An 11,743-nucleotide genomic window follows, 5' to 3' on the forward strand; every position below is an offset into this window, starting at 1 on the left:
CTTTCATCTTAACGAAGATAAGAAAACAAGAGTGAATAGTAAGAGACAAGTGGCATTATCATTTACTGATTTATCATGATGGTGTGTAGAAAAAAAAAAAAGAGACTAGTTTATATCATAAATAATTATGCACCGTGGTGACACGTTTTGGTACAAATGCGGAATTGTAATTGTATCGGCATTTTTATAAATTATTACAACTAAACGAAACACACACACTCTTTCTCTCTCTCTCACATTCTCTTACTTACAACATATCTTAATCTACCTCTATCTCGCTATCATCCGATAGTTAGGTACGAGTGTGTAGTGTCATCTTTTTTCAATGTTTCGTGTGAGACGAGAACGCGTCTGCTCGAATGAATCCAGGCTGGATTCGAGTTAACCATTAATCAGACGCGACTCTTAATATCCAGGTGTCGTGATGAAGTGTTTGCTTTCAGCAGTCACTTTTCAGCGATATCATTTTATATAGTTCATGGTCGGCACATCACGCGCAACCAAGGATTAACAATCGTATTCGATTTCTACAATAATTGAAAGTATGAGTGGCAGTAAATTGGTCTAGAAATTGGAACGATTGAAGTTAGAGAGAAAAAACAAGACAATCAAGAAACAAGAAAACGAATGATCCGTACGTGCCGACGGTTACGGTCGTATCTATCCGTCATTCTTCGCTGACGGCTTATTTTCTTTTTTTTTGCTTCTCCTTTTTCAGTCAATCACACCATATATGAATCAATTCTACATGAAAATATCATTTTATTAACATCGAATCAGCTTTATAAAAAAATCATTTATTCATTTCACATATTTACATAACTCTCGCAATTGCAATTGTCGTTTTAATTGCGTCCATATCTAATCAAATACAGGGTCAAACATGCACTATTATGTTTCATAATATTCATAAAAAGTCGGGACATTTTGTTGGTACCGATAATATCAACGTCGCCTAAAATTAAGTTTCAGTGTTGGACTTTAGTTACTGACTGCTTCCAATTTCTAAATTTTACCGTCACCCTGTCTCCCCCCCTTAGTTCACTTGATATCACGCATCGAACCTCGAGCTACAATGTATGCGTTGGAACATGTACTGAGCCCTAACTTACACATATACGCTCAACGAGTTCCCAACGAGGTACAACAAGCTTACTGGCTATCAGCCTTCAGAGTGGACAAAAATGAGTCGAGATCGTATTCGTCGTCGTATTGCTGCTGTCCCCAGAGTTCAGGTAGAATATCCAGCATAGAACGACTGATGCCCGATAGGCCTGCCGCAGTGTCATCGTGTCGATCTGATCTTTTATCTTTTTCATTATCCAACGTGAACAGGTCCAACAACTGAATAAATAACATCGATATTATACATCTCGTAGTCTCTTGGAAGATCAAGTGAAGATCAAGACATTGCACAGTGGATATTTCTTGGCCAAAACTCATTTTTTCAATCTTCAAGAATATCGAAGTGACGTGCCGTTCAGAAGAAAATCGAGTTGCGTACATTTATATATAAAAAATAGCGAGATAGGTGAATTAAATCACTTACAAATTACACAGCTATTTATCTCCTTCGAAGACGTTCTGTATTAATGAAAAATTAATTTCACAAAAATTTCCGAGTTTTGGTCGAGAACTTTTACTTCCAAACAACCGTGCACCGTCTTGTACTTACCTGATCGGTGCCCATCGTGTCCAGCGAAGTGTTCTCCGTCGATATCACGGTGTTCGCCGTGAGAAGCTTGAACTTCTGCAGCCCCATGATCTTCTCCTCTACCGTCGATCTAGTGATCAGACGGTACACATTAACCACCTTCTTCTGGCCTATACGATGCGCGCGGTCCATCGCTTGCAGATCCTTCATCGGGTTCCAGTCGTGCTCGACGAATATAACGGTGTCTGCGCCGGTCAAGTTGAGGCCGAGGCCACCGACTTGGGTGGTCAAGAGAAGCACGTCGATCGATGGATCGGCATTGAAACGCGCCACGACGGAATACCGCTGCGCCGCTGGTATGCTACCGTCGAGACGCAGATATGTCACCGTCGGCAGATGCATGCGCAACAGATCTTTCTCCACGATATCCAGCATTGCTTTCAACTGACAGAAGATCAGGGCGCGGTGCTGACTGACCAGTTGCTGTTGTTGAGCGCTCTCCGCGCTCGCGGCCGACGAATTGCCGCGAGCTTGCTGATTGGGCTGTTGCCCGATGCCGCAATCTAGCAACAACTGCTTGAGCGCGGGCAGCTTTGCTCCGTGTTCTATGTCCGCCAGAGTATTTTGCTGTTGCTTCATCATATTGCATACCTGGAAACACCACAATTGAGAGTACTGCGAGAAGCGCGTAAATATATTTACACCACATTTGTGTTCTTATTACGCGATAGCTTTGCCTGAGAGATTGCAAAAAGTGATCGATCAAAATGGACGATACATCATAGATTCATTGTTGATGGACCAGTGTCGATAAATTTTTGCCTCAAAAAAAAAAAAAAAATTCCCAGAACTTTTCGGATGACCTGATAAAAATAATCGAGTATGTACATACCGTTTGGTACAATGGATGTCGTGGATTGAGCACCAATTTAGGATGATTACAGACGTTACGCAGATATCGTAACGCCTCAAACACATGGCTGTTCTGAGAATCGTTCGAGGACGAGGATGTGTTCGACATAAACGCGGCCGAGTGACGCGTGCGAAAGTCCTCGTAGAGTATACGCTGCAACGGCGACAGATCGCAGTAGTAATCCTGTGTAATTTTTGGCGGCAGATCTTGCAGCACGTCTTCCTTGTTTCGACGGAGTAAAAATGGCAGCACCTGCGGACAAGATTCCCATCGTGATGCTGTTATATTTTTATGTCGAACAGTGTCTCCGGAGTGGCCGCAATGCTTGTGTGCAGATAGTCGACAAAATGAAGACGTGTTTCTGCCTAAATTTTCAAGTACAACGTCCCTTTAATTAATATCTCGGTAATTCTCGTAGTTTGCAAAATACCAGAGGTCCTTTCTCTTTCGAGTTTGATGAGCTCTACTTGCACGCTAGCGTTGGTGCGCTTAAATATAGACGTATATACATCAAAATTGATATTTACATATGTAAAGCAAAATGTCGACAAGTACAATTGAAGGGGCAATATTCGGCAATACCTGTCTGTGAAGAGCTTCCATGGCTAAAGCGCCGGCCTCTTGTTCCTTCGGCCCTGCCTTGGGTTCCCTGCAGGCCAAGATGGGACGGGAGTATCTCGCAGCGAATTGCTTCTCGCTGCCAAGGAAACCCGGCATCAGGAAATCGAACAGAGACCACAATTCGAGCACATTGTTCTGCACGGGTGTGCCGGACAGTATGAGCCGGTGATTGGCGTGCAGCCGCTTTGCCGCCTTCGCGCTCTTCGTTTTCCCGTTCTTTATTATATGGCCCTCGTCGAGCACACAGTAATTCCACTGACGTCCCTCGAAGAACTCGATCTCCTTCCGCACGATGTCGTAGCTCACGACCACGAGCTTGTATTGCGTGACGAGGGGGCGAAGTCTCTCGCGTTCCTGCGGCGGGCCGGCAAAGTGGATCACCGGCAGATCTCGCGCCTCGAAGAATCTCTCCACTTCGTACACCCAATGGCCGGTGAGTGTCGGCGGGCACACCACCATACTGGGCGGTGCGTCTGCATTGCGGTGGTGATCCAACGCTAATATGCAGAGTGTCTGCAGCGTCTTGCCGAGACCCATGTCGTCGCACAGTACACCGTGAAGGTGATAACGGTTCAAGAAATTCAGCCAGTTCAATCCCTGACGTTGGTAAGAGCGTAACTCCGCGGCTACGGGAACCGGCAGGTCCGTGTCGGGGATGGTTCGCGGATTCAACAATTGTTCCAAGAACAGCCGCTCTTGTCTCTTCTCTTGCCTGCGATATCGTTAGATAAGACGTGAGGACAAATCTGTCCCATTCAATCGGCACATCGTCCCAAGAAATCTCGAAGCTCGCGCGCGGGAACTGGGGAGAATTTCCCGAAAAATGCGACAAACGTATACCGTGAAAAACGATCGATTTACAAGTCGAATGCGATTCGCTTTTCTCCGCACGTCTACCTTCAATCACAGGTGCACGTGCATATCGTTAATATTAATGTTCTTACATCGAGACATCATCATCGGCGGACGTGTTTACTCGAAGTTTGTAGTAAGTGTTTAAAAGATACTTGTTATAAGACGTAAAGTTCGCGTATAAAAATAATACATACGCTAAATCTAGCGGATCAGAGATTGCCCCGGGATCCAACGGTAATAATTGAACAAGCGTGGCGAACGTCGCGCTGCAGATCCATCTCACTGCTTGATTCTGATCGCTCATGCGTCCGAGTAACGGTACCATGAAGAACACGGCGTACGGCACCACCTGCACTCCTAAACTCTCGACAAGACAGGCCAACGCTTCCGCTGCTCCTTGACGTATCGAATCGACTTTGCCCGGTGTCACCACGGAATTCTTCCTCTCGCCGCCGCTCGCATCCAACATCGGTATGACGGAGCGTATTACATGTGTCATCGTCTGAGGAAAATCGTCCCATTATGTCTCTCGGTGCGCTCATCGACATATATATGTGCATTTAACAGAGAAGAAAACAAAACAATTACCGTCTCCGTGTTTAGTTTCGCTAACGTGGCAATGCATCGCGCCGCCATGTGCCTGACCGCTTTGTACGGATGCGCTAGTAAATTACATAAATGTGGCAGACGATCGAGCGCGGGTGGTAAAATCGACTTGTCTAAATTCGGCGCCATGGTTTCTAGGACTTGTAAGCCGAAGATCAATTGATTTCCTTCCTCCTCGGTTATGTTGCTTTGTGCGGTGCAGGTTTTCACGTCTTTCAGCAGGCTCGCCATTATTAAATCCCAAAGATGGGGCAAACGGGACGATAACTCAGAACCGAAGAATTCAGCTGCAAAAATATAACAATATTAAATACGTGTTTGTAACATTAATACATTGGATTGATTTTCATTGATTGTACAAAAGCCTAACTAATAATAGAAATACTAAAAGAACAGTATATAAATATAAATTTTGTATATATATATTTTTTTTCTTATCCCGTTTTACAAGCTCTTTTTATTGACCGTACAAAACAATTTGGTAGATATAATTAATTATATTTTTTACGTTATTTTATATTATCATAGTGCCGATCATCATTATGGCATTCAATATGTTAATGATGCAAACCAATTGTTAGTCAACCTCGATTAAGGACTGTTCGGATTGAATATGCTTGCTTTGTCTCGATTGGTCAAGCTTTCAATCTTCAATCTAGATCTAAGGAAATATCTCTCATGGTACCTATAGTCGTCAATGCAAACGTTGCTCCTCGACGACGCGTTCTAGCAGCTTTAGCTTCCGGTTCCTCGCAAGAGAGCAACTCCTCCAACGGGATTTCAGTCAACGGCGGTCTACCGGGGCCTCTAGCGCTCCCGACTCCGCCGCTTGCGCCGCGATTGTACGCTATTCTCTCAGCGTGCTTTTGTCTGTTGTTCAACGTGAGTATCCCGCTAATTACGTCCGCATCTCCACCGGATGAAACTCGCGGAGTAAACTCCACGTCGGAACATAAAAAGGCACACAGATTGGTGGAAATCTGCAACGGACAAGAGAGACCATCGTTAAGCACTGGTGTATTTTCGACGAGTTAGACTCGTCATGCTAAGTTGCATTTTTTCGAAGTGCAGAATGACGAGCCTGTTCGGTTCAAGGCGCGCTGTTTAGCAAATTCAATTTTGTGCAAATTTATGTGTGTCTGTCTCTACCAGCATAGTTTAAGAAATTAATTTCTGGTGACATCCGGTTAAGTCAAAGTTCACCAAAATATTAATTTTCACCAATAATTTTCTCACGATTAAACGTACTTTACATATAGTTTAAACTATCGTTCTTTACTATAGATTACTCCGTTCAATCGAAAATCTTGAGCCGTTCATATTTTTCGAACGGCAAAAATGGAATGGATTTATTGTGAAACATGTTGAGAACTGTTGTACCACAACTTTTCCTCTTACTTTCACGTTTGGCGACGGCTTTCTATCGACACACGCATCGACTAGACGAGACAGATGCTTCGCGGCTAATTTTTGGAGTTCCTCATTTTCCTCGCGCTTTATGGCTTCCATCAACGGCTTTACCACCGGATTAAGTGGCTGCGGAGACGGCGGTAGGCAATGCAGCATCGTGGCGGCACCGGCGAGGGCAGCCCCCGCCATAACATGCAACACATGTTGTTGCATCAACGTCGTGGACGCTCCGGTCTGCAACGCTTGCCTCCTTTCCTCCAATTCGTCGTGTAACTTGGGTTTTAATTTGATACCTATCGGAGGACCGACACTAAACTGCCCAGTTGGCTTCACATGGCTTTTGGCGCCCATGGCGCAAAGTGTGGAGATCTTTTTTCCAGTGAGCGTCATGATTTGGTCGAGAGTCATTACGCCGGACGAGTCCATTTCGATAGGCACCAGCAGTCCATAATGTTTCAAGGTCGCGATGTAATCCCGACTCTCGTGTAGCAAACGAGTGAAGGCATTCGCTATTTCATCATAGTACACGCACTCGTTCAAGCAAGTCAACAGTCTCTCCCTTGAATAAGAAATGTTTTTCATTAACATCGGGGCCGATATAGAGGTCAAGGTAAATTTAAATATTCGTCACATGCAAATGTAATCAAGTTTCATGCGAAATTTTCATGCGCGCCTTTGTTATTAAAATACCAATTAACACATTTCTCAATAATCCTAAAATTTAATATAATGTCTGCATATTTTTGTGTATACATTAGTCCTTAAAGATGGACATACACACCCGAGAGGTGACAAAATTGAGATTTTTCACATGTTTTTAAAGTATAATGTCTTGAGAATGTTTTCGTGAAATTACAAATCGCACAATCCGGTGGGAAATCATAATTATAGGTTAAGTGGATTGAAATGCGCTAGATAAAGACGTTCGCTCAGATTTAAAGAAGAGTTGTCTTTTCTATTCGTATGCACCAATGAGCATCAGAATTTCCGAATCGTCAATTGTTTTTCCAACACGTGTAGATGGTCAACGTGCGGTTAAAATTGAAAAGAATCCCTAAGGAAATAGTTTTACAGAGCAACTGCCTTAAATAACGACATCATACCTGAGTATCTCCGGTACCATGGGCAGCTGCAGAGGATCTACGTTCGCCCAGTACGACATCGTGAGTCCTATAACGGTACGTTGCAACGCCGACCTCGAATTGAGATGAGCCAGTAATACCTTGGCGTAACAGAGCGTGGGACTAGGTATGTCCGGCGTATAAACAACACCCGGCGCAGGCTGCACTAAGTAGTGGGACAACAATCCTAGCATTCGAGACGCTCTGCAACGAGCCTGCACCACGTTCGCTTTACGCACGTTCTGCGCTACCGTCTCGATCCCTCCGATGTAGATTTTCAGCTCGGACAACGACTTTGCGTTCACGTTGGTGTTACCACCGGTGTTGTCGTTCGAGTCGGACTGCTGGCCGTCGGAGTAGGTGACCGTTTGATTGTATTTCGCGCCCTTAGCATTACTGGCGACTGTCAGCAACAAGCTCGGATTGAACGGTACATATTCCGGCTGCATGGCCAGACAGAGCCACGTGCTGACGAGGGGGCACGCCGCGTGCAGCAGTAATTCGAGATCACTATTTACGACTAGATTTTCCCAGACGCTTTCCGCCACGTCCTGTATCGCGGGTATGTGCTCGATCAACGCGCACTGAAACACATGTCGTAACGCTTCCTGAAGTCCCAACGTACCGTTCTCGCCCCAGCGTTCCTTCTTGTCGTCGGCGCGATCGTCGCCGGTTAACGTTTGCATCGTCTGCAATGTGGCCTTGCGTACGCTTGAACTCGGATGGCTGAGAAACGGCCACAAACGTGGCAATACCTGAACATGCGAGCATTTAATTACGGATCGGACACAAGTTTCTGTCTTGCCATTCTAATTCTTTACAACTTAGGTCATTCGAGCGTTTGGCTAAATATAAAATAAGCCTATAATATATATGCATCATTAATCGACAGTGTATGCGTGGACAAGTGTGAAATATTTCTCGAATGAAAAAAAATATCGCTGGATAACGGTTAAATACCTGCGATAACGGTTGAGGCTTTAAGCAGGCTTGTGCGGTGGGCAACGAGAGTATCGCTGCCAACAGGCCCATAAAACTGTTGCAAGCAGCTGCAAGGTCATCTTGTTCCTTCAATAATCGCCAAAGGCGTACCACGATTGCTTCGAGTTCCGACGGTTTAAACAATCGCGGGAGTGCCGATGCTACCGGTATGAGCGCACTCGCGGCAGCCGCACCGACATCATCCACAGGGTCAGACAGTCCTTGTATAACAGAGGGGAACACCCTCGGCAGCACTTCGTCCAACAAGTCGTCCCGTACGGCAAGTAAATATTTGAGTGCGAGGAGAGCACCGTGCCTGGCCTCCCACTCGTAGTGCTCCAGCAGTTTCATCATTACCGAGAGTATCCCGTGAAAGACGTTAACTGTGCTGTCAACCTGCGATTTAGCGGGCACTAACATCAGAAGCGATCCCAACGCTTGCGCGCACGTTTCTCGCACCGGCGCGACTACTTGATCGGAAACGAAATCTCCGAACCGATCGAGACCCAACACGCATAATAATCGTAAAGCGGCATCGGTTATCCATCTGTGGTGGCTCTCTGTCATTTCCTCCAAAGTCTGATCTCGAGACTTGCCTGCCCCTGAACAACACACACATTTATATTGTTCACAAAAAAGAAATATTGGCGATAAATAAGAAAGCAGCGTGGACAAACGAATGTAGTGCAAAGATAACAACAGTTCAAGGTTTAATTGACAAAATTATTCAAACGTTACGATTGTACGTTTCAACGAATCAAATATCACGAGACAAGAAAGATTTGCACACCTTTTCCATGGAGTCTTATAAGTTCACGTAAAGCTGTCGCTGCTCCATGACGTACTTCCCATTTCTGACTGAACAGGTCCTGACACAGACTCTCTGCGAAAGATTCCAAAGGCCAATCTATGACGGTGTCTGGCCAACATCCAGTTATATCTGGAACGCCGCTCGCTGGCTCGCTGTACGTGCCAGACGATTTAGACCCACTGTCAGACGAGATCACTTCCTCTACTAACATTTTTTTCACTAAAGGCTCCGTAGAATCATCTGGCGACTGGGCGTTCGAGGAGTTCACATGGTCTTCCCGATCGTCGGGCTCGCGTGAACGTTGTTTCGAAACCGACTGGCGTGCCTGTATTATCAAAATACAAGTTCATATTTTTATTGCGAAATTTATTCATATGGGTGTAAAGGACGATCACGTGAATATCTTCAAAGGAAATGCCGAGAATTCTTGCGGTATATACCCACAAAGTGGATACATCTTTCTATTTGAACATATATCGCAAGAATTCTCGACACGCTTTTCCTCGTTTTCGACGTCATCAAACAGTTGCAGCATATATACAGGAGTTTTAACAAGAGCTCAATACCTTGCGCTTTGCTCTGTTCATCTCCCTCCTGCTCAGTCCTTCCGACTGTTTTAAGGTTTCGTCGACAAGCGTCGTAGCAATTTGCTTCGTGCAAGGTGACTGCACCGTTGAGGTGAGTTCCTCGATAGTAAACAAGTCAGCGGTGAAATCCATCAGACGCGGGTGAAAACCTAGCTTCATCGCCAGATTTTCCTTCTGATTGGGAACTGACAGTTGCTCTCCCTCGGCTATAATTAGATCATACTCACTGCCCTCAGACCCAGTGAGATGCGTACTACGAGCTAGAACTTTGCTCACATCAAAGTTCTCCAATTTCAATTTCACGGAGGTCTTGCGTCTTGCCGTATCCGATTCATCTGTCAATTCAAAAGACACACACATTCAGAATTCTCTTGCTCCCTTTCTCTTCCTTAAAAAAAACTTTTAATTATGAGACATATGAGGATGTTACTAGATTTTTTGTTGACAGGATCTGGATTCCAAGGTGGAACTTGGGAAAGTATAGCCTGTACAGCATGAGCAGCAGATATTCTGGTATCCCATTGTGATGATTTTAGTAAGGTAGAAACTCTTGCCAACAGATGGTGTAGATCATGAGGATGCAGTCTCTGTGCCTCTCCCAACTGTTGCGCGGCTGCTCGTTTGGTTGCTATGTTTGTTCCAGTCTCTAACAGTATGAATAATCTATCCAATCTGTAAGCATATAACAAAAAGTGAGTGTATAAACAAATTAGAAGAAACAGGTGTTATTATGTATATAATACAAAAACTACAGTCATAAAATAAAAGAAAAATTAATTAATAAACTAATCATTATTCATGATTCTTGTAAAAAGTGACAACGTTGAAAAAAAACTACACTACACATATGGAAGCATCTACTATTCTGAGTAGCCTATAACCTGATTTTATAAAAATATTTCTCTCATTCGTATGCAAATAATTCCATCAATATTTATGTATTCAAAGCATTGCAAGAAATCTAATATACTAGATTATACCATTTACTAGAAGACAATCATAGAATATATATTAGGGTTATGTATCATTTACTAAAAGACTATTATACTAGAATATATATTAGAGTTATGTAATTTCTTTCATATAAATTTACCTTGATGTCATGATTGTGTATAATATCGTTGGGTAGATCACTTATGAATACCTGAAGTCAAATAATAATAATAAAGTGATTACTATTTGTTATTGTTTGTGTTCTTTACAACTGTTGTCAGAAAGTATACATATGTATAAGTTACGAATTGATACTAACGCTATCGAGTAGTTTTCGGTTGTACTCAAAACATCGATCCTCCAGCTCTGGTATGAAACAAACTGAAGTTACCAACTGTGTAATATCGGTCGAGAACTTAAATCCTACAATTATGCGAATAACCAAATATAACTTATAATATAAAAACAAAAGGGAAACAACATATGGAGCATGTTACATAAACAATAATCCTCATATTGTGGCCTTCAGTACACGATAATACATAACACTGAGAAAATGATAAAACAAATATTGATACTTCCTTCTGGCATCCTGGGAGGTCAATTTGTGAGACATGATCTTCCGTTGAAGTGGAAAAGAGCAATGTCATAGCGACCGATTATCGGGGCAGGAAGGGTAGACTCCGAGCATGGAAGGATGCGAAGATGCGAGAGGATACAAGATGCAAGGAGATGGGGCGGAGACGATAAGAGAGAGAGAGAGAGAGAGATATAAAGAGAGGTCTGGTGAGAACGCGTCTCGAAACCATTGCGCGATATCGCGCGGTGGTACCATCCACGACAGGATGGCGGATATACGCGAACCCCGATTGTGCGCGCTTGTTAAGAGACGCGCGCAAAGTCGCAGAGCGTCGGGCCATGGCGCAATATGGACATAACGAGCCGATCGCCAAGAGTGATACGGGATGACGTGTGTATACCTGTTCTCTTTCTCTCGGGAAGCGTTCTCACTGCCTCGCACCAGCATCAGCCAACCTGCATTGCCGTATCCCAGCGTAGCACGCTCACGAAAGTCACATCACGCCGCGCGTGTCGCAAAACTACGCATACGCTTGTCAAATTTCTCGGAGAGAAACTCATGTTAGAGGCATCAAATTTATACTGACAGCCATATTGCTGGTGAGCCTGAGTTTTGTCCCCTGATTTCGCTCCCATTGGCCGGAGGCGCGCATGTCACACGTCGATCGACCA

The 11,743-nt window shown here is 44.2% G+C and overlaps 1 protein-coding gene across 4 annotated transcripts; it reads right to left on the reverse strand.

Moving 5' to 3' along the window:
* Positions 1-36: 36 nt before the first annotated feature.
* LOC106749461 (TATA-binding protein-associated factor 172) lies at positions 37-11,653 on the reverse strand. Of its 4 annotated transcripts, none has more exons than XM_014628921.1 (16): positions 11,528-11,653; positions 10,812-10,858; positions 10,653-10,703; positions 9,990-10,231; positions 9,539-9,894; positions 8,952-9,297; positions 8,141-8,763; positions 7,163-7,935; positions 6,048-6,618; positions 5,335-5,629; positions 4,632-4,936; positions 4,238-4,545; positions 3,150-3,900; positions 2,547-2,819; positions 1,676-2,305; positions 37-1,344 (listed from the first exon to the last, which is right to left on the reverse strand). In XM_014628921.1, exons 3-16 carry the CDS (start codon positions 10,661-10,663, stop codon positions 1,153-1,155), a joined length of 5,676 nt encoding a protein of 1,891 aa, XP_014484407.1. In that variant the 5' UTR covers positions 10,664-10,703; positions 10,812-10,858; positions 11,528-11,653; the 3' UTR covers positions 37-1,152. The 4 variants fall into 4 exon arrangements, with proteins under 4 accessions (XP_014484407.1, XP_014484408.1, XP_014484405.1 ...); XM_014628922.1 differs by having other exon boundaries at positions 10,812-10,873; XM_014628919.1 differs by having other exon boundaries at positions 11,473-11,653.
* Positions 11,654-11,743: the final 90 nt, after the last annotated feature.

The sequence above is a fragment of the Dinoponera quadriceps genome, unplaced genomic scaffold (genome assembly GCF_001313825.1).
Source record: "Dinoponera quadriceps isolate SergipeBrazil2010 unplaced genomic scaffold, ASM131382v1 scaffold3807, whole genome shotgun sequence".
In the NCBI taxonomy this organism is placed as follows: domain Eukaryota; kingdom Metazoa; phylum Arthropoda; class Insecta; order Hymenoptera; family Formicidae; genus Dinoponera; species Dinoponera quadriceps.

Bases quoted from the DNA above. Each gene is read 5' to 3' on its own strand.
- LOC106749461 (XM_014628921.1), bottom strand. The intron at 8,764-8,951 runs GTGTGCAAATCT...TGTGTTGTTCAG, and splicing joins TATAAGACTCCATGGAAAAG to GGGCAGGCAAGTCTCGAGAT. The intron at 4,546-4,631 runs GTAATTGTTTTG...GATTTTCCTCAG, and splicing joins CGAAACTAAACACGGAGACG to ACGATGACACATGTAATACG.